Source organism: Taudactylus pleione, unplaced genomic scaffold (genome assembly GCF_031769625.1).
Source record: "Taudactylus pleione unplaced genomic scaffold, aTauple2 ptg000483l, whole genome shotgun sequence".
Classification (NCBI taxonomy): domain Eukaryota; kingdom Metazoa; phylum Chordata; class Amphibia; order Anura; family Myobatrachidae; genus Taudactylus; species Taudactylus pleione.
In genome coordinates, this window is record NW_028284885.1 from 337,187 (window position 1) to 357,134 (window position 19,948).

General features: G+C 47.5%; 1 protein-coding gene across 1 annotated transcript in view; it reads left to right on the plus strand.

Annotated features, from left to right (window-relative positions):
- The window catches only part of PARP1 (poly(ADP-ribose) polymerase 1), an 81,620-nt gene that overhangs the window by 50,711 nt on the left and 10,961 nt on the right, over positions 1 to 19,948 (plus strand). The window contains exons 9-19 of the mRNA XM_088449363.1: positions 933 to 1,073; positions 3,579 to 3,809; positions 5,081 to 5,149; positions 6,855 to 6,987; positions 7,498 to 7,693; positions 9,765 to 9,893; positions 11,077 to 11,160; positions 11,277 to 11,399; positions 11,485 to 11,613; positions 11,720 to 11,818; positions 19,611 to 19,763. Coding sequence (XP_088305489.1) covers positions 933 to 1,073; positions 3,579 to 3,809; positions 5,081 to 5,149; positions 6,855 to 6,987; positions 7,498 to 7,693; positions 9,765 to 9,893; positions 11,077 to 11,160; positions 11,277 to 11,399; positions 11,485 to 11,613; positions 11,720 to 11,818; positions 19,611 to 19,763 — 1,487 coding nt within the window. The remainder of the gene's footprint in view (positions 1 to 932; positions 1,074 to 3,578; positions 3,810 to 5,080; positions 5,150 to 6,854; positions 6,988 to 7,497; positions 7,694 to 9,764; positions 9,894 to 11,076; positions 11,161 to 11,276; positions 11,400 to 11,484; positions 11,614 to 11,719; positions 11,819 to 19,610; positions 19,764 to 19,948) is intronic.

Genomic DNA, 19,948 nt, shown 5'->3' on the forward strand with positions numbered 1-19,948 from the left:
AAAAAAAGTGCAGAATTGGGGTTTAGGGGTGCAGGCTTAAAAAAAAAAGCCTGCACCCCTGGGAATGACATTTAAAAAATAACTTAAAAAAAAAAAAAAATAGTGACACCCCAAAAAATGTATTTAAAAATTGGGGTGAAAAAAAAAAAGGGAAAAAATTGTTTAAAACTAGGGAAATAGGTTCAGGGCTATTCTGCAAGTATGCGGCAGGTGTATTCTAGAATAGATTATTAGCGGCAGATGTTTTCTAGAATAGATTTATAGCGGCAGGTGCACAAATGCAGAATTATTAAAAACTTACTTTAGGGACATCAAAATATGCTAGTACCCATTTTCATGTACCCCAAATTTGATGGGACCACTTAAAAAAAACGATAAAAATAACCTAAGTGCTCTTCTGCATCACTTCTTCAATGTCGGGAAAAAAACACCTGCTGCGGCTATTTAAATCCCCGACTTTCATTTACAGGCTAAAACGGGGGGGACCCATAGTGATCCCCCATGTTTTTACAACTTTAGGGGGTTCCTACAATTTTTTTAAGGAAAATTTTGTAACTTTATGCAAATCCCACTTCGCAGGCTCCCGTTTTCGTCAGTTTCATATTGAATACGGGGATAAGCGGGCGCACGCCCGATACTTTATCCCAGGTAAAAGCTCCGATATGAAACGTAAACTTCGACAGCGAAGTTTACGTTTCATATTGAATTCCCTTCTATATCTAGGCAGATATCTGTGCTTGAACAAGCTTTATGAAGTTACTGTTACGTGTACTAAGTGTATCCGTGCTCTTGCTCCAATCAGCCCCTGTGGTGTTGCCTTAAGGCTCTAAGATGAAGGAATCGGCATGCTGGGACCTCTGGTGCGTTACCGCTGCTGATTGTATTGACCTCTTATTTAAACCGTCAACTTAGACTCTTTATTGTCCTCCTAGGCAAGCCGTTGACAAACATGATGGTTCTCGTTGTTGGAAAACTAACCAAAAACAAAGATGAAATAAAGACTTTAATTGAAGAGCTGGGCGGAAAGACAACCGGATCTGCAAATAAAGCCACAATCTGCGTCAGCACCCAGAGTAAGTTCACAATCCCTGAGAAAGAAAAGCGGAATTTCATGTATCTATAATCCAAAATCAGTCAGTATAACCCCTCCTAGTATCTCTAATATATGATAATTCAAATATCTTTATTATTATATTTCATAAGTGGGTGCAACCACGGAAGTACACGGCAAGCACACCGTTCCCAAAGAGGTTGGAAAAAAGAAATCCGTATTAGTGCGCACACACACACACACTGACTGACAAGTTTATTTAAATCTATTAAAATGATTAAATGTATGTGCTCAAGCAAGTGACAAAGATAAAACCAAAAAAGTGAAGAAAAATTAATACAAATTGTGAATTAAAATAAGAACCGAGGGGTCTCCTCAATGATTTGTCTGTTTATTATTTATTGTTGTTTTCTTATAATTATCATAAATGCTGTTTAAATTCCCACCTTATTGGCCGTCCCAATCCTCTGTCGTTATTCTGGTTATTACAGAGACTTGTCTTAATATCCAACAAGTCTGCAAAGAGATTACGGATATATTTTACAGCAATCCGTGTTGTGATGACAATTGCAACTATGTAATAAAAATTACAATGTTGTTACCAGATGTATTGTTTTACTGCAAATATTGCTGACACCTGGATGTTAAATATACTTGCTGTATGATTCAGTTTTAAACATGCACAAAAAAGTTCCTGTAGCGGAGGTTTTATTAGCCACAAATGTATAATCCAATCTCCACAGTTTAATAAAACATTTCATAGTTGTAGCATTGTAACAAGATTATATACATGTTGTTTTTGGGGGGCATTTAACATTTAGCCCATTGTATTACGGCTTATTCAATCAGCGATGCAGGAAGACCGAGGTCAGAGCTATTTCTGCCTGTGTGAGACTGTAACACAGTGCTCTACCAAACAGTATCTCTTCTAACCCACCAATGGTTATTACATTGGTGGGTTAGAAGTGACTTATGCTTAACGCCATCCATTATAATTAAGCCATAGAGTATATCGCTACTATTACTAATCAATAAAGATTGTGAATTAATTATTATATTTGTGATACAAGCTTATGGATATGGATGTAATATACTTTTAAGTATAGAACAGGGCTCGACAAATTTTTGTAAAATCTAGGAGCCATCTTAAAAGTTTAGGAGCCAGACCATCGTCCATTACCAAAATATATGAAAGCTTGTATAGACCACCACACATGCCCTTTCAGTGCCCCTCAACCTCCCCACATGCCATCAAATCACCACACATGCTTCTTTTAATGGTCATCAGATTCTGCAACATGCCCATACCAGCCCATGTAATAGTGCCCCCAGTAGTAAGCCCCCTGTAATAGAGCCGTGCGAACACACACACAAAAAACACAATACTTACCTAAGCCCCGATCCTGCGTCCGCTGCCGTCCGCCGCTATTTGGAACGTGACATCTCTCCCATAGTGCCCGTGGGAGGAGCCGGACGCCGGAGCTCAGGAGTGAGGTCCGGCTGCTGCTGCGGGGAGTCGGGCGCCCACTGGTAAAATTTCAGCGGGCGCTCGGCAAATGGGAGCCTCCCTGCGGTGGCAGGGGGGGGCTTGGAAAACTCGGTCGCCAGGACTAAAATCTTAGTTGCCATGGCGACCGGGATTTGTCGAGCCCTGGTATAGAAGCATAGTCATGTGATCTTGTAGGAGCTGACGAGAATAACAATGGTCTTTAACTGAATAGATGTACATCTATCTTCTGCAAACTTCCTACTCGTATCTCTAAAAATCACAAATAGATTTAACGATATCAGATATACATTTATCTCTCCCAGTTCATGACGTGATCGGTAGACAAAATAGCTACAAGAAAAAGCAATTATTGCAGTAAAACAATACATCTGGTAACAACATTGTCATTTTTATTACATAGTTGCAATTGTCATCACAACAGGGATTGCTGTAAAATGTATCCGTAATCTCTTTGCAGACTTGTTGGATATTAAGAGAAGTCTCTGTAATAAACAGAATAACTGCATAGGATTGGGATGGCCAATAAGGTGGGAATTTAAACAGCATTTATTTGTAACAATAATTATAAGAAAACAACAATAAATAATAAACAGACAAATCATTGAGGAGACCCCTTTGGTTCTTAATTTAATTCACAATTTTTATTAAAAGATTTTTCTTCACTTTTTTTGGTTTCAACTTTTTCACTTCCTTGAGCGCATACATTTAATCATTTTAATAGATTTAAATAAAGGTTACATTTTACACTTGTCAGTCAGTTTGTGTGCACTAATACGGTCGACTTTGGAAACGGTGTGCTTTAAATTCACAATCCAACAGGAGGCCTGCGGGCTGGGAGAACGTAGCTTATTTCTCTGTATATTGTGCAGGATTTTATTCTAGATACAGTTTCTGCATTAAAGTCCCCTTAACCCTTAAATAGAAAGTTATCTGAACTATCCAACACTACATGCAGGGGTCTCGGCGTCTCGCCAGAGCTAAGATGGCTCATAGTGCCTGTGTTTCGCCCATAAACAGAGGAGGTGGATAAGATGGGTAAGAAGATGGAGGATGTGAAGGCGGCCAATGTACAGGTGGTGACTGAGGACTTCCTGAAGGAGATCCAGTCTGGGAAGAGCACTCAGGAGTTGCTGACCCAGCACCGGATATCGACGTGGGGCGCGGAAATCAAGCAGGAGGTACCGGAGCCCCAGCCAAAGCAGAAGCCCAGTACTGGGAAGAGCGCAGGGAAAGTTAAGGAAGAGCAAGGTGAGTGTTTATCTAGAAAATCCTATACATGATGGGTAGCGGAGTGAGAGAATGGTGCTTATGGGGGTTCTCAAGCTTCTGATAACTGTATTGGATGTTGTGCACCGTTTCTGCAACTTATACTTTTGTGTGCTTCTCGGCCATATCATTATATCATCCAGCACTTGTAGCTTTATTAAGATCTACATACAGAAGATACATGATGTAAATTCCACCACAGGGTGAGGTTTTACCAGCATTGAGCAGCCGTGAGCAAACCTTTGTACCCCTGATACTGTTCAGTGGAAAAAAAAAATGTTTTAAAAAGGGTAAATAAAAAAGCAGCCATGTATCGTTTCCATCTGGAATAATCTCGTGCAAGGCCACTGAGACTTTCGGTGGTCTCAGCTAATGGAGGGGGGCTACACCCCCTTGTTCATTACTTACCTTATTTGCGCACCGCTGCAGAAATGCCCTAGTAATCTGTACCCGCTCCCCCTACCCCATGGTGCCCTTAAGGATCCAAAGAAGGAACATTTGTGTGAATTTAAGCAACCTACATTTTATTGAAACCTTTTTTAACTGCACCCCTCCCAACCGCCGCCCCCCTCCCCAAACGCACATTAAAAAAAAGATAAGTTCACTGAAGTTTGAAACTGCTACATTGCGAGCTCAGTTATATAACGTCAGGAATGGGAGGGGCCCGTGGGGTGACCTCCCTCATCCCCTCCTACTTACTTTTCTTCAGGGCATTTGTGGGGGAGAGAGGAAGTGAGAGGTTCTTCTGTAGAGGACAACCCATTAAAGAAGAAATTGCTATTAGCGGTAACACCACATCCCTTCCCTCACGCTTTCTTTCCATGATTATTTGAATTGTTTTGGGGAAATCACATAGATATATAGTAAATATGAAAAGGGACACTACTCCCAGCCTAGTTATCCAATAATCACCTTTTCTACAAATCCATACATGGTATCATATACGTGTCACAAAATGATGAGTCCTTGTCTGCTGCAATATGTAACAGACCCAGGATTAGCATGTGTTTGGTGCTTCATAACACGGTACATGATCGTTTCTGCAGTCGCCTGCTAGTTACCACGCTACGTCATAGGCCCACTAAACGGATTCTGCAGGAGAAGGCGGTGGTTAATATGTATTGCATAAATGAACGCTTTGACAGATACCTACAGTATACCAGGCCTCCTTGCCACGCGAGTTGAATCATTCTGTGTAAGCGATTTCCCTGTAATCTGTAAATTAGCGCATTACAGCAATTTCTTATTTTTAGGAGGCAGCAAATCTGAGAAGAAAATGAAGTTGACCGTTAAAGGGGGAGCCGCCATCGATCCAGACTCCGGTAAGTGGCTGCAGGAAAGCCGCATTATCCATATCTGAGATCTGTGCAGTCAGATAGAGGTATGTGAGAATAGAAGCAATATGCATGGTAGCAGTTTCTTCTCATACATCCACTTTCGGAGGTCGCTGCTAACCTTGGGCTGTAGGATGTGTTTGGTGCAGGATTAGGCACTGTTGTAAAACTAGGCCACACTTGTGTGCAGTCTCCTCCTCTCTGCACCCCTCCACCAATCAGAACTCTGTACCCATAGGAGTAGGGCATCGTTTAAACACAGCAGCGGTAGCCTGATCTCAGGGGCCTTGTTATAGAGGGGGAATGGCTGCAGCAGCCATGTAAATGCTCTTCAGCCAGGATCACCCACAATCCGTCCCTCTCATCAGACAGTGATAGGGGTTTGCACTTCTGCAGGCGCCACAGTCTCAGCCCTTGTGCTTTCTGGTAACACTTGGTATTGCATAAAGGCAATCATGGGACCTGACCAAAAAAAAAAATTTCTTTATGATGTTGCATTTTTACTGCTCATAATTGTTATTGTCTGAGTGTCAGTCCGGTACATTACAAGGTTCTGAAAATTGCTCCGGCCATGAGCTCCCACCAATGAGGAATGTTGGATCAAACTCTATTTATCCCTCTGTGTTTTGTTCTCCTTTCAGAGTCCAGCATAATTTTGATACCACCTTTGGGTGCAGTCACTTGTATTTAGTTATTGTTTATTACATCCTACAGATCACATTATGATAGGACAACGGTAGCCATGACTGTTTACCCCTAGATACGCTAGCTGCTTTTTTCGTCCATGTGTGTACGATTTTCCTCTGTCACCCTTCTATGCTCTCTGGGACCTTTTAACAATGGTGAGAAAACACCGGGGGCCACAGGAGCCGCGGGGTGTAAATTTGTGTAAGGTCATTAAGTCGGTGATTATTCATTACACGAAAGTGTTATCTTCCTGGGGAGCCACAGCGACTGCTCCTTTCCTGTTAGTGCATTTGTGATCATTCTGCTTAATTGTTTATTTTAGGAAAATGAGCAAAGTGAAGAGGTTCATAATATGAGGCTTAGGGTCTGATTCTGGGTGGGACATAATGCGGTCGCAATTCCGGGCGCATCGATACGATAACACTGTCCACAGCCCTCCAGCACTGCTAACAACGCTGACAACTCTTGCGCAGTTTGATAAAAAAAAGACGAGAGATGCGGCCTCTTCTGACTTGTGTGCCAGGACGGTCGGGGGAGCATCGATGAGCTAAATGGAAATGTCAACGTGATGCAGAGTTCAACGTTTATCTCAGGGCTAGGCAACTGTGGCCTTCCAGCTGCTTGGGTACTACACATTCCAGCATGCCCTGCCACAGTTTAATATGTCCAAAATATCAATACTGTGACAGGGCATACTGGGATGTGTAGTCCCACAGCCTCTGACGTGCCACGGGTTGCCCTTGGTGTAACGTGTGGTTACAGTGCACCTGAGACATAAACAAAGTGGAGACACCAGTCCTCTAATTAGAGCTGCCATATCACAGGGAAAAAGTGACATTACTGAGGCACTTCATGCCTCGCTCCTCCCTAATGAATGAATGGATTGGATGTGTTGCTGGTCATTTCTGGTATAACCTATTATGTAGGCAGAAGCTGCACTTTAATTCTATGACTGCTTCCTGACAGCTGAACTGTTTGTGTTTTATAATATATCGTATTGTTTTAGGACTTGAAAATTCATGTCACGTGTTGGAGAAGAGCGGGAAGATCTTCAGCGCTACCCTGGGCCTGGTGGATATAAAGCGAGGAACAAATTCTTACTACAAACTGCAACTGATAGAACATGACAGAGACGCCAGGTCTGCTATCTTCTACACAGGACTGGGATGAGGAGTAGCGAGGGATTGCTCATGGTCACATAAAGGGAGTCATTCTGGATATGAGCTTGTGGTACCAAAGCTGGGTGGGATTGTTGGTAGAAGAGGATGTCCGTGGCAGCCACTGGATGTGCGTGGGGGCAGGGTGGGTGAGACTGGTTGTGCGTGGAGGAGACTGGCTGTGGGCAAAGAGTCAGAGACTGGCTGCGGGCATGGGCAACTGGATGGGGGCTAATAGGAAGTTGCAGTGGGAAAAGGAGGAGTGACTGTAAGAGGCATGAATGGATGTGGGTGGAGGGATAGAGAAAAGGTAGTATTTGGGGAGGAGGGGATAATGGGAATAGTAATCTGCTTTGTTTAGGAATAAGGGGTACGGGAGTCTGGGGGGGGGGGGTCTCTGACATGCTCTAAGCATATACTGGAAATAATTATACAGGAGTGATATATTGTAGACTCGTCTCCTGAATGCCTCTAATCCTGTGGTATTTGCAGGTACTGGGTGTTCCGGTCCTGGGGTCGGGTCGGGACGGTTATAGGCAGCAACAAGCTGGAAGAAATGTCCTCGAAAGAAGAAGCAATTGACCATTTCCTGAACCTGTACCAGGAGAAGACTGGCAATGTCTGGCACTCCACCAACTTCACCAAGTACCCCAACAAGTTCTACCCACTAGAGATAGACTATGGACAGGTATGTGGGCAACGACTATAATGTATTATTAGTGAAGCACAATAAGTTCTACCCACTGAGGATAAATGATGCACATTTGGGTACGAGTTCCTAGCAACATAATGTACTGTCTGTAGACGTGAGTCTTACACCGACCTCTGGTTAAAGCTGTAAGGAAATGCTCACCTAGAGATGGGGGCTGTGTGTCTGTCTGCTGGGTGCTGGCAGACATGCGTCGGTCACATTCCCTTACCTCTTACTCAGGGAGAAGCTGTTAGAGTGTATTTTATTATGTTCTCATAAACCTGAGATCAGACATTTCCTATAGGGTAAATCCAATCCTGCTTCCAGCCAACTTTTCTTATTGAATTTAATGCTGTTGAAGAGATTACAGACTAGAGTGTAGATCATAACATTTATAATCATTACACTTAGGTCCTTATATTGTCACTAGGAATATAAACTCTGCTGTCGCAATTCATGGCCTGCACCAAATATTTACTAATAATTCAGCAGAAATATCACAGACATTGAGGAATTTATCCCTCAGCCGTATGAGAACAATGGCAGAGTTATATTACACCCCTAGGAAGGGGCAGATGATTACCTGCCTATAAACCAGCTCCGTCCTGTGTTTGGCCTTAGCCTTGAGTCAGATGGAAACATAACTGCCTAGGGAGGACACAGGTTTAATGCTGCTACGCACCCCTGCAGTATCCCCTGTCCTCCTGTCATGGTCACCAGTGTTTCCTGAGCAGGAAGGGCTGAATGACAGGTGCATGTGGTCTTTGTAGCATGTGGCATTTTAATTACAGGGGGAAGATAGAGTGCACGATATGTGGAGGGGGTTTGCGCTCTACAAACATGAGACAGACCGGCCAATTACTGGAGTGCTGGGTTACCAGCTGCCCCCGTGCAGTCAGCAGGACTATTGCTATAGGATCCTGTGACTGTACATCCTTCCTAGGGGGCTCAGTTTGTGCCAGCTGACGGGCTGGCCGTGGCACCCCTTTTTTGTGCCTTAGTGATCTCGCTAGTTCCCAGTGATTTCACTCGGTGATTGTCCATCCTGCAATATGTCACCTACAAGCCACAGACAGGGCTACATCACAGGAGTCCATCGCAGGCGCACTGTATTACCAAAGCCGCAGTATAATCGGTCACATGAATATATTATCTGATGTAAATTGTCATAACACTATAGCTATTGATGTATACATTTAAACAATTTATAATTCACATATAACAATCACGGAGCACTGATATAAATCCGATAACTAGAAAGCAATAAAACAATACAGTCCTTCAATCAGATAAAAAATATAATTAATTCCAATATTCCAGCACTGACTAAACTGTAGCGTAGTCCTCTAACAGAGAGCAACACCTCTTGTGGGAGACATACACAGCATCTAGGGTCCCTCCTACAGTAATAGGAAACAGTGTCCCAGAAAATCCACCTAAATAGTCCTGCTGACATTGAATAAGTGCACAGTTCTCCTGGTAAGAGTCAGTCAGCGATGTTTAGTATCAGTAACTACTTACGCAGTTTTTGCAGAGACACTAAATACAGGGAATAGAGACTGGAGTCTGATTTTAAAATGGCTACTGCTTAAGTATCAAGATTTCCTCTGATGAAACTGCACGTTGGAGGATTGCAAACTGAACTATCGGCACCACTCCACTGACTGCTCGCGTACATGCTTGACTGCGCAGTTGTGTAGAAATCTCGTCATTTCATTAATCCCCCACTGTTTAGTTTGTGTAGATGTATTGTATTATTTGTATGTTTTATTGTCCCGTTCCCTGTACGGCACTACATATAATTAAAGGCTAATATTTCACAATTGTCATCTATGTCATAGGTTAACTCCTGTGTGGGATATTTCTCTCTGTGATTGTAGTGCAGGGTAGTAACAGTGTTATCAGAAGCAGCATCTCCTAAAAAACGTATTTGCAGCAGCTGTTGATGTGTCTCTTGGGTTATGGTGCATTACACTATGTTTAGCTAGGTGTGTGTACACCTGATCACTAGCTATTGATGATCATCATTATTCCGCTGGTTGTTTCCCACACTGTGATCTATTTTCAGGAGGAGGATGTGGTGAAAAAGTTGTCTGTGGGCGCTGGGACCAAATCCAAACTTCCAAAGCCGGTGCAGGAGCTTATCAAGCTGATCTTTGATGTGGAAAGCATGAAGAAAGCCATGGTGGAGTTTGAGGTACTGTAATAGGTCACTGGACGTAAAATTTAAATCCGGTTATTTGTCGTACTATTTATCCGACTGCAGGCCATTATTTTCAAATTGCTGGCGGCTTCTTCCTTAGGCTTAATTACAGGAAGCTTGCAGAGCACAGGAAAAAGTCTTCCACCCTGTTCCCACCTTTTTATCTGAACGTATCTTCAGTCTGGATAAGGTTTTGAAACTTGCACGTCTACAGGGGGTGGGCAAATAATGGAAACCGTTGCGAAAGGCACAAATCCTGGTTGCCTAGTATTTCCTCATAGTCACTGGCAGTAATTCGGCCATTGAGAGTAATCGCAGTTGGAATCAGGCATTCGGGATTATAAGGGCGATCGTGATACGTAAACCCGGCCTGATATAGGGAATAGCATGAAGAATAACTCATTCAACCATATGATGAGAATCCAAAAATCAGATGTTTAATCTCTATAACCCTGACACCATTTTATTTCCGCCTTTTAGTGTCTCTGTCCGTAGAGCAAGTTTTGCCTATTGCAGCTCTAACGCCTATGTTGGATTTGTGAAGCTCTCGTCGGACTGTTTTTTGGGTCGTCAAATGAATATCGAGTTCTATTTGCTGCAGTAGTTCTATGACTTTTACATACAATCCCTTTCAGCGTTCGGCGTTCCCGCTCACTTAGTTGTGCTTTGCGGTCGCTGTTCCTCTCCAGCTGCTAATGTCTTCCCTTGTCATCATAACTTTGCCGACTGCTCTGGAAACGCCAACTAAAGTGGCGTTTATTTTACTAACAGATGCCCCAGTTAAACGCTTATCAACAATCTGCTGTCATTGTAAATCTGACAGGTGTCCCATGTTACAGTAATTCAACACGAGCGGTTACCCACCGCAACCCATAATGCATTGACACCGAAACTACACCGCACAACAGACAAAAGAATAATGACTGATCAGCGCAACTGAATGTTCTTGTGTAGCCAACACAAAGGGCTTCCACACCTATAGCGCCTAGTGTTGTCATATTTTTGACCACTATATCTGTGAATCGTACAAGTAGATGTAAGGTAACGTTTGGTTTATAGAAGAAGCGATAGGGGTGCTGGTGTTGCTGCATTCAGTGCAAAAGCGAATTAAATTGTATGTGCGCTGGATGTGATTTATTACCTGTTACGCTCACTGATTGTACTCCCTGGTTTCCAGATTGATCTCCAGAAGATGCCATTGGGAAAGCTTAGCAAACGGCAGATCCAGAGCGCCTACTCTATTCTAAATGAAGTACAGCAAGTAAGTCGTGGGTGGGCCGGGACATATAAATCGGTCAGTCCTGTGTGCTGATCGCTCTACTTGCTGTAAATGGGCCAGCTCCCATTTTAACACTAGAGGGCGCTGCTCTGTTCAAGGCTGTATCCGAAAGTGCTGGTGAAGCTCGGCTGCTGGATCTGTCCAATCGCTTCTACACGTTGATACCTCATGACTTTGGAATGAAGAAGCCGCCTCTCCTGGATAAAGAGGAGTACATCCAGGTGTGTATAGAGATCTGGAGGCCTCTGGTCGCGCTGGCTGTGATGCAGCAGTTCTGTTAATGTGTCATTTTTTTATGCTTTGCAGGCCAAGGTGCAGATGCTGGATAACCTGCTGGATATTGAGGTCGCCTACAGTCTTCTGAGGGGTGGCACAGACGACACGGAAAAGGACCCCATTGACGTCAAGTATGAAAAGATCAAGACCGATATTAAGGTAACTTGTAAGATTCTGCAATATTTATATATACAATATTAAGATGAGCGGCTGAAACTGCATGTGATGGTAATTTGTGGTTGTGATGCTCGTTCTGTCCATACAGGTGGTTGACAAGGATTCGGAAGAAGCCAAGATAATCCGTCAGTACGTCAAGAACACGCACGCCGAGACCCATAACGCATATGACCTGGAGGTCATTGATGTGAGTGCGTGTGTGTATGGAGTTCAGGCTTTTTCAAAAACGACATCCAAAAATGTTGACTTTTTTTTTTTTTTTAAGTGGCTATAGCCCTGCAGTGGTAATAGGGGAAGCAGTCGGGAAGCCGACGGACGAAATCCCGACCGTAAGGCTTCCCAACTGTCTAATATCGGCAAGGTACAAATGACAGACGTCGAAATCCCGACGCCTGTCATTAGACCTACGCCGGGAGCCCGACACCCAGCTTACTGATCGAAGGTAAGCCGGGCGCGGACAGCCACGGGGGAGAGGGTTAGGTTAGGGGCTCCCCGGGGGAAACCTAGGGTTAGGAACCCCCCAGGAGGTTAGGGTTAGGCTAAGGGGAGGGGGGGTTAGGGTTAGACACCCCTGGAGGGAGGTTAGGGTTAGACAGCCCTCCGGTAGACTTAGGGTTAGGCTGCAGGGAAGGGGGGGTTAGGTTTAGGCACTTGGGGGGAGGGTTAGGTAAATCATACTGATTCCGGTAATAGATCCTCCCCCAGTGGCATTGCCCCCCGTTCCCTAGACCCCCTGCTGATCTCTGCATTTCAGTTCCTCCATTTGCACTGGATTTTAAGTTGTGCTCCAGAAATGCCATTCGCCTGGCATTATTGGGCACCACATATCGCCAGTGATGTCGCTTGTCAGAGACTCTTACATCACTGTAAGAACTCCTTTCTATTTAAATGGTCAGGGGAGGAAGGAGGGCGGCACAGTCGCTTTGGAAGGCGACCATGTCAGAGGAAGCCCGTCTGGCTGCATTTGCTTCACATGCGTCTGCGCCAGTTAAGTGACTAATAGCGAACTCTGTAAAGTCTGTAGGTCATAACAAGGGAGCATATGTATACTCTCATTCCGTCATCTGGGAACACTGACGTACAGAGGGCTAATTCCCTCCCATGGCAGCCAGGGCACTTAGAAACTAACGTGTGAGTTCTTCCCCTGTCTAAATATGCTACATACATGATATCAGATATTTTGGTTTAATTTGTTCAATAAAAGCAGTTCCACAGGTTCTCTGTACAGTACAGTGGTACATTTACAAAGTCGCATTGTGCATCGGTCATGTGAACACGTAACATGGACACATGAGGCCTAGTTACAGCTCTGGGCAGTTAACCAGTCACAAATGAAGGGTCACAGTCAGATTCTGATCATGATTGATGACCTAATGCTGGTCCACGTACGGCCCGAGCCTGCTATAGTGGAGAACGGCTGAATTACCCAACTGCATTACCGCGCCCTACTTGCTGTGGGTTAGAGTAGAATTGTGGTACTTTCGCCGTGCTGTTAATGATGGCTTTATGGTTACAAATTACCACCATTTACAAAATAATGGTAGTTTTTAATAGGGTGACTATTATGTAAAATTAAATGATAGGCCACGCCACTGTTACACAATAAATAATGGTGATATGGCGACTACTTTACAGCTATACAGTGTTACATTATATAATAAGTGTCTCCTTCAAAGGGACTTTCTACTTCAGGGTCCTTAGGGGGTCCACAGGGTTGACCTTGGGGTATAGGTTGGGAACCAAATCTGGGCACCACGCAGTTAAAGCTTTTAGCTCCTAGGATGCACTTGGGTCCACTCTCCCTATAACCCCACCCCCAGCCAGAGGCACCTCAGTTTAAGTTGGTGCCCGGCCGGAGTCGGGTCACCGTTTAGTGCAGTGGGGAGCTGGTTAACAGCCCCTAAGCTATATATTTTTTTCTAAGTACAGATTTTTTTATTTTTACTTTGGACTTTCAGAGTGGCAGCGTCGGACTGTCCATAGGACGTCTAAGCTGCCGCTCCATCACCCCGCCGGCGCTGAGACGCCAGTACAGATCTGGGGATCTCAGCGGGACCACAGAGTCTGTACTAGCCGGACTCTGCGGGCGCCCAGGACTGCTGCCGGATCTACGGGGAGCAGGTAAGGTCGCGGATCACCGCTTGCGGTGATCCGCGCATTTAATATGCAGTCCTGTGCCTCCGGTCTCCAGGGACAGACCGGAGGCGTCGGCAGTGGCGGCGGACCCCCCCATACCCCGTGTGTCCACTAGACCACCAGGGACTTGCTGATCGGCGCTGGGAGCCGGCGTCCCGGGAGGTTAATAGCCGGCCAGGGGAGGAAGCTTTCCCTGTTACAGCAGCTCCTCCCCTCAGCTCAGCGCGCCTTTCAGTATGTATAGTCTGGCGTTGCTGAGCTGCTTCCTACGCGGGCCACGCTTCTTCTGAGGTCTCCAACGGCCATTTTCTTGTGGTGCAGCAGCAGAGCTCCGGAGATGGCAGTGAGTCCAGTCCCCCTGCGTACCTCACCATCAGGTCAGTGTACACAGCGCTGTAGCCTTCCCAGACACTGAATCTGGGTAAGTTGAATGCAGTGTAATAGTGCAGTATATTATATGACATGTTTATGTATATATGTATTTCTACTTCAGGGTCCATAGGGGTCCACAGGGTGACCTTGGGGTATAGCTGGATCCTCGGGCACCACGGAGTTAAAGCTTTTAGCTGCTCCCAGGATGCACTTGGGTCCAACCTCCCCTATACCCCGCCCCCGAGCCACAGGCACCTCAGTTTTAGATGGTGCCCGGCCGGAGTCGGGTCACCCTGCGGGGGGGGCTGCAGGAGCAGCCCCCTAAAGCTTTTTATTTAACTAGGTTAAATTTATTTTTACACTAGTTTTGTTCTCCAGAGCGGCAGCGCTGGGCTGTCTGTACAGACGCCCACGCTGCCGCTCCTTCTCCCTGCTGGCGCCGCGACGCCAGCACTGAACTGGGGATCGCGGCGGGGGAAGCCAGAGTCTGTACTAGCCGGACTCTGGCTTCCCCCGGGACTGCTGCCGGAAGACGCCGGGGAGATCAGGTAAGCCGCGCACCGCTGATTAGCGGCGGTGCGCGGGTTCCTTTTAAATGCAGTCCCATGCCCCCGGTCTAGGGGACAGACCGGGGGCGCTAGCGGTGGCGGCGGGCCCCCCCTCCAGCGGAGGCATACCCCGCCAGACCACTAGACCACCAGGGTTAATATCGCGGCAAGCGGGATGCCGGCAACCCGGGGGTTAATATGCTAGCCAGGGGAGGAAGCCTTCCCTGTCAGCGGCTCCTCCCCTCAGCTCAGCGCGCCTTTCAGCTCGGAGTCTGGCGTCGCTGAGCTGCAGATACACGGCCACTCCTCCTCTGAGGTCTCCAGCGGCCATTTTCTCTGTGGCAGCGTGGATACTCTCAGGGAGCACGCGGACCGGTCCCCCTGTGTACCTCTCCCCCGATGAGGACAGTGTACACAGCGCTATAGCCCTCCCAGACACTGAATCTGGGAGGTTGATTGTAGTGGAAAGGTGCAGTGAGTATATCTTCCTGCATGGTATGTGACTTTTGCTAGTGCTGCCTGTCTGTGTCTTTTTTCTACTTACTGTCAGCCTGTACCTATCCCTTTCCTTCTCCTACAAGCCCTACAGGTGTGCGGGGGAAGGGTGTTTCTACTGACCTCACCTATATAGATCACGTATTTGTGAGGTCCGTCACATACAGTTGTGTGCTACACGGTGCCATATTGTGGGCTGTTGTTCAGCACACTGGTGAGTGCGCACGTTTTCTTCCTAAGTCATGTCTGAGGAGGAGATTGAGCACTCCGGGGCTCCGGTATTGTTTTCCTGCAGGCGCTGTTCTGCAGGAGTGGATAGGGAGGATTTGTCACAGGACGGCCAGGCGGTCCCTGGTACGTCTAAACCTCCCATTTCGCAGGAGCCACCATGGGCGATGTTTTCCCAGGTGCTGGTGTCCATCGCGGACCGTCTGTCGGTCCTGACTGCCGCCCCTACTAGGGCGTTGCCCCAGCCTGCCATCCCCCATTCCCCGGGTGTCCCACAATTATTGCAGACTCCCCCGGGGTCTCAGCCTGTTGGTCCCTATGCGGGGTTGCCAATGTATATTCAGTCCACCCCTGTGGCACAGCCGGCTGTGGTGCCGTTTCAGGCTCCTGTGACAGCTCCTCCACCCTGGGTGGATGCGCTTTCCCACACTGTCCAAGATTTGGCGGCAGCATCTTCGGCTTTTCAGTCGATGTTGCGCAGTGACGTGCCCTCCAGGGCGTCTAAACGCTCAGTCATGGCACAGGCTGCGCATCTTTCGGATTCTGAGGGGTTCTCGGATGATGGTGAGGTACAGGATGACTCAGCCTCAGATGCCTCAGTCCAGGAGGTAGACACTAAGTCTAAATCAATGTGCGGGCTCTGGTTAAGGCGGTGCGGGCTATTCTTCTGATTGAGGATGAGGCACCCGCTCCCAAGTCAAGGTATCCTAGTTTTAAAAAGGCTAAGGTTACTTCTACAGCGTTCCCCTTGTCTGATCAGTTGACTGATCACATGGCGGTGGCCTGGCAGACGCCCAGTAAGCGTTTCCTGCCACAGAAACGCTTGGCGTCCAATTATCCATTCCCGGAAGCGCATTGTAAGAAATGGGAAACTCCGCCTGCAGTCGATTCCCATGTAACACGCCTCATCAGGAGTGCTACTTTGCCATTGCCGTCTATATCCTCGCTGAAGGATCCTACGGACAGGAAGGTGGAGACTTGTCTAAAGTCTATTTATTCTCTCTCAGGGGCTGTAGCCCGGCCGTCCATGGCCATCTCCTGGGTGGCCAAGGCCATTGAGGGGTGGGCCAACGCCTTGGAGGACACGTTTACGGATGAAGCTCCGGACGTCCAGAGGGCGTTGTTAGGACAGATGAGAGATGCCGCCTCCTACATTGGAGAAGCATCTTTGGATGCTAGCCTGTTGACCTCTAGGGTTTCGTCGGCAGCAGTGTCTGCTCGTAGATCCTTGTGGTTGCGGTCTTGGAGAGCAGACGCGGATTCAAAGAAAGGCTTGGAGGCCTTACCTTTTAATGGGGAATTACTATTTGGTCCGGACCTGGACAAAATAGTAGATACCCAGGCAAAATCCAAGTCAGCCTTCCTCCCTTCAGCTACTACACCTGCTAAGGTCCGGAGCTCGGCGTTTCGTTCCTTTCGGGTTCAGGGCAAGGCAAAGGGTCAGTCCTTCCCGAGGCAGTCCGCACCCAAGACCGCCTCAAAGCCAAAGAAGCAAGCCTGGAGTGCTAGGCGCCCTTCTTCCAAGCCAGAAGATAAGCCTTCTGCGTGATGGGACGGGCCTCCCTCTGGGGGACCCCAGAGTGGGAGGCCGACTTCTTCAATTCGCCCAGTGCTGGCACAATACCACCACGGATGCCTGGGTGCGAGAAGTGGTCTCCCAGGGGTACGCCCTGTCTTTTCGGCACAGGCCGCCTTGCCAGTTTTTTTGCACAAGTCCTTCTCAGGACAAAACCAAGGCCTTGCAGGTTCAGGAAGCCATAGAGGCCTTGCTGACGGCGGGGGTCATTATACCCGTACCACAGTCTCAACGTGGGATGGGGTATTACTCTACGCTGTTTCTGGTGCAGAAACCCAATGGCTCTCATCGCCCCATCCTCAATTTGAAGTCCCTGAACAGGTTTCTCAGGGTTCCCAAATTCAGGATGGAAACTTTGCGTTCCATCATACTGGCGATGGAACCGGGGGATTATATGGTCTCCCTGGATATCCAGGACGCCTACCTCCATGTGCCTATAGCAACATCGCACCAACGGTTTCTGCGGTTTGCTATTCTCCACAACCACTACCAATTCAGGGCTCTACCCTTTGGTCTCTCCACGGCACCAAGGGTATTTACCAAGGTGATGGCGGTCATGGCGGCTCACCTTCGGAGCCAGGGGATACGGTTGCTACCGTATCTAGACGACCTCCTCTTGCTGGCAAGCTCCCCGGAGGTACTGATCCAGCATCTCCACCTGACGGTCGCTTGTCTACAGGCGCACGGCTGGTTGATCAACTGGAAGAAATCCTCCCTCATCCCATCACAACGGATGGTTCATTTGGGGGCCCTGCTGGACTCTCGTCAGCAACGGATTTTTCTGACTCCAGAGAAGGTCTCCTCCTTACAGCTGCGGATTCACAGTTGTCTGAGCAGTGGCAGAGTGTCGGTGCACTCAGCGATGAGAGTTTTGGGGTCCATGGTGTCGGCATTCGACATGGTGGAGTTTGCCCAGTTCCATTCCAGGCCCCTGCAGGGGCTGATTCTTTCAGAATGGAACGGATTGCCACACAGGATCCGCTCTCAGATGCTGGTGTTGTCCTCGGAGGTGCGTCTGTCCCTAGCCTGGTGGCTGCAGACAGCGCATCTCCTGGAAGGGCGCCCCTTTTGGATCCCGGAATGGGTTCTGCTCACGACAGATGCCAGTCTCCGGGTTGGGGGGCGGTGACAGGCTCCTTGTCACTTCAGGGTCGTTGGTCGGCGGAGGAAGCGATTCTTCCCATCAACATCCTGGAACTGCGGGCAGTATACAGAGCCCTGCAGTCGTCCGGCACCGCTCTTCACGGAAGGGCCGTTCAGGTGCAGTCAGACAACGCCACCACGGTGGCGTACATCAATCACCAGGGAGGGACTCGCAGTCGAGCTGCGATGTCGGAGGTGTCCCGCGTCCTGGCTTGGGCGGAGCGCTATCTTCCAGCTCTCTCGGCAGTTTTCATCCCAGGAGTCCTCAATTGGGAGGCAGACTTCCTCAGCCGTTACGATGTGCATCCCGGGGAATGGTCGCTTCATCCAGAGGTATTCCAACTACTCGTGGACAAGTGGGGGCTGCCAGAACTGGACCTGATGGCGTCCCGTTACAATCACAAGCTGCCTGTGTACGGGTCACGGACAAGGGACGCAGGCGCAAGTCTGATAGACGCGCTGTCGGTGAAATGGCTGTTTCAACTGGCTTACTTGTTCCCTCCGATATCTCTGCTGCCTCGGGTCCTGCGCAAGTTCAAACAGGACGGAGGCACACTGATCAGTCCGGTCCGGTTTGGACTTAGGATTACGTCTTTCTTCACTGAAGGTACACGTGTCTGGTCTGTCGGTGTGGTTCCAGCGCAGGATCGCTGCTATGCCGGACGTACACACCTTTTTCCAGGGTGTTTTGAGAATCCAGCCTCCCTTTGTGCCACCTGTGGCCCCGTGGGATTTGGCGGTGGTTCTTAGGGCCTTACAGGGTCCTCCTTTTGAGCCCTTGGAGTCAGTGGAGCTCAAGTGGCTAACTTTTAAAACTGTTTTCCTCTTGGCAATTGCTTCTGCCAGGAGGGTTTCAGATTTGGGGGCGCTTTCTTGTCTGCCTATGGACCCTGAAGTAGAAAACAAGAGATATGGTAAGAACTTACCTTTGTTATCTCTGTTTCTACGAAGTCCATAGGGTCCACAGGGCGCCCGCCCTGACGCACCTGGCTTCAAATGGGCTGTGTGGCTGGTCACCGGTTTTCCATCTCCCATTTCTGTGAGTATGGTTATCGAGTGTTCCAGTTTTCTCTCTTTTTCTCTCCTCCTCCGGCCTTTGGTTACTTACAAACTGAGGTGCCTCTGGCTGGGGGTGGGGTTATAGGGAGAGTGGACCCAAGTGCATCCTGGGAGCTAAAAGCTTTAACTGCGTGGTGTCCGGATTTGGTTCCCAACCTATACCCCAAGGTCAACCCTGTGGACCCTATGGACTTCGTAGAAACCGAGATAACAAAGGTAAGTTCTTACCATATCTCTTGTTTTTTGGTGGGAATAACAGGCGCCTACAGTGACCAGAAATTTGCTTTCTAACGTGTACGAGAAATAGAGAAGATCACAAATCTGAGAGCGCCGGGTACATTTTATCAAACGCATCTTTTATTGGTTTATATGCCTGGAAAATGCTCATTGTATTTTTTGTTTTATTATGTAAAAAAAAAAAGATCTTTAAGATCGAGCGAGAAGGAGAACGTCAGCGATATAAGCCGTTCAAACAGCTGAACAACCGGCAGCTGCTCTGGCACGGGTCCCGCACCACAAACTTCGCTGGGATCTTGTCTCAGGGTCTCCGGATTGCTCCGCCTGAGGCCCCCGTTGTAAGTACACGCTGTTCATCTCTTCTATAGGGTCATGAGCTGTGGGTGGTGGCCGTTATCTGAAGGGGGTCCTTGCAAATGGCTTTTTATTTTTAATAGATCAAATAAAAACATTATTTTATCCTTGCGTATATGAATCTTACTATAAAGGATTAGTTCATTAATCTGTTTTTTGTTTGTTTTTT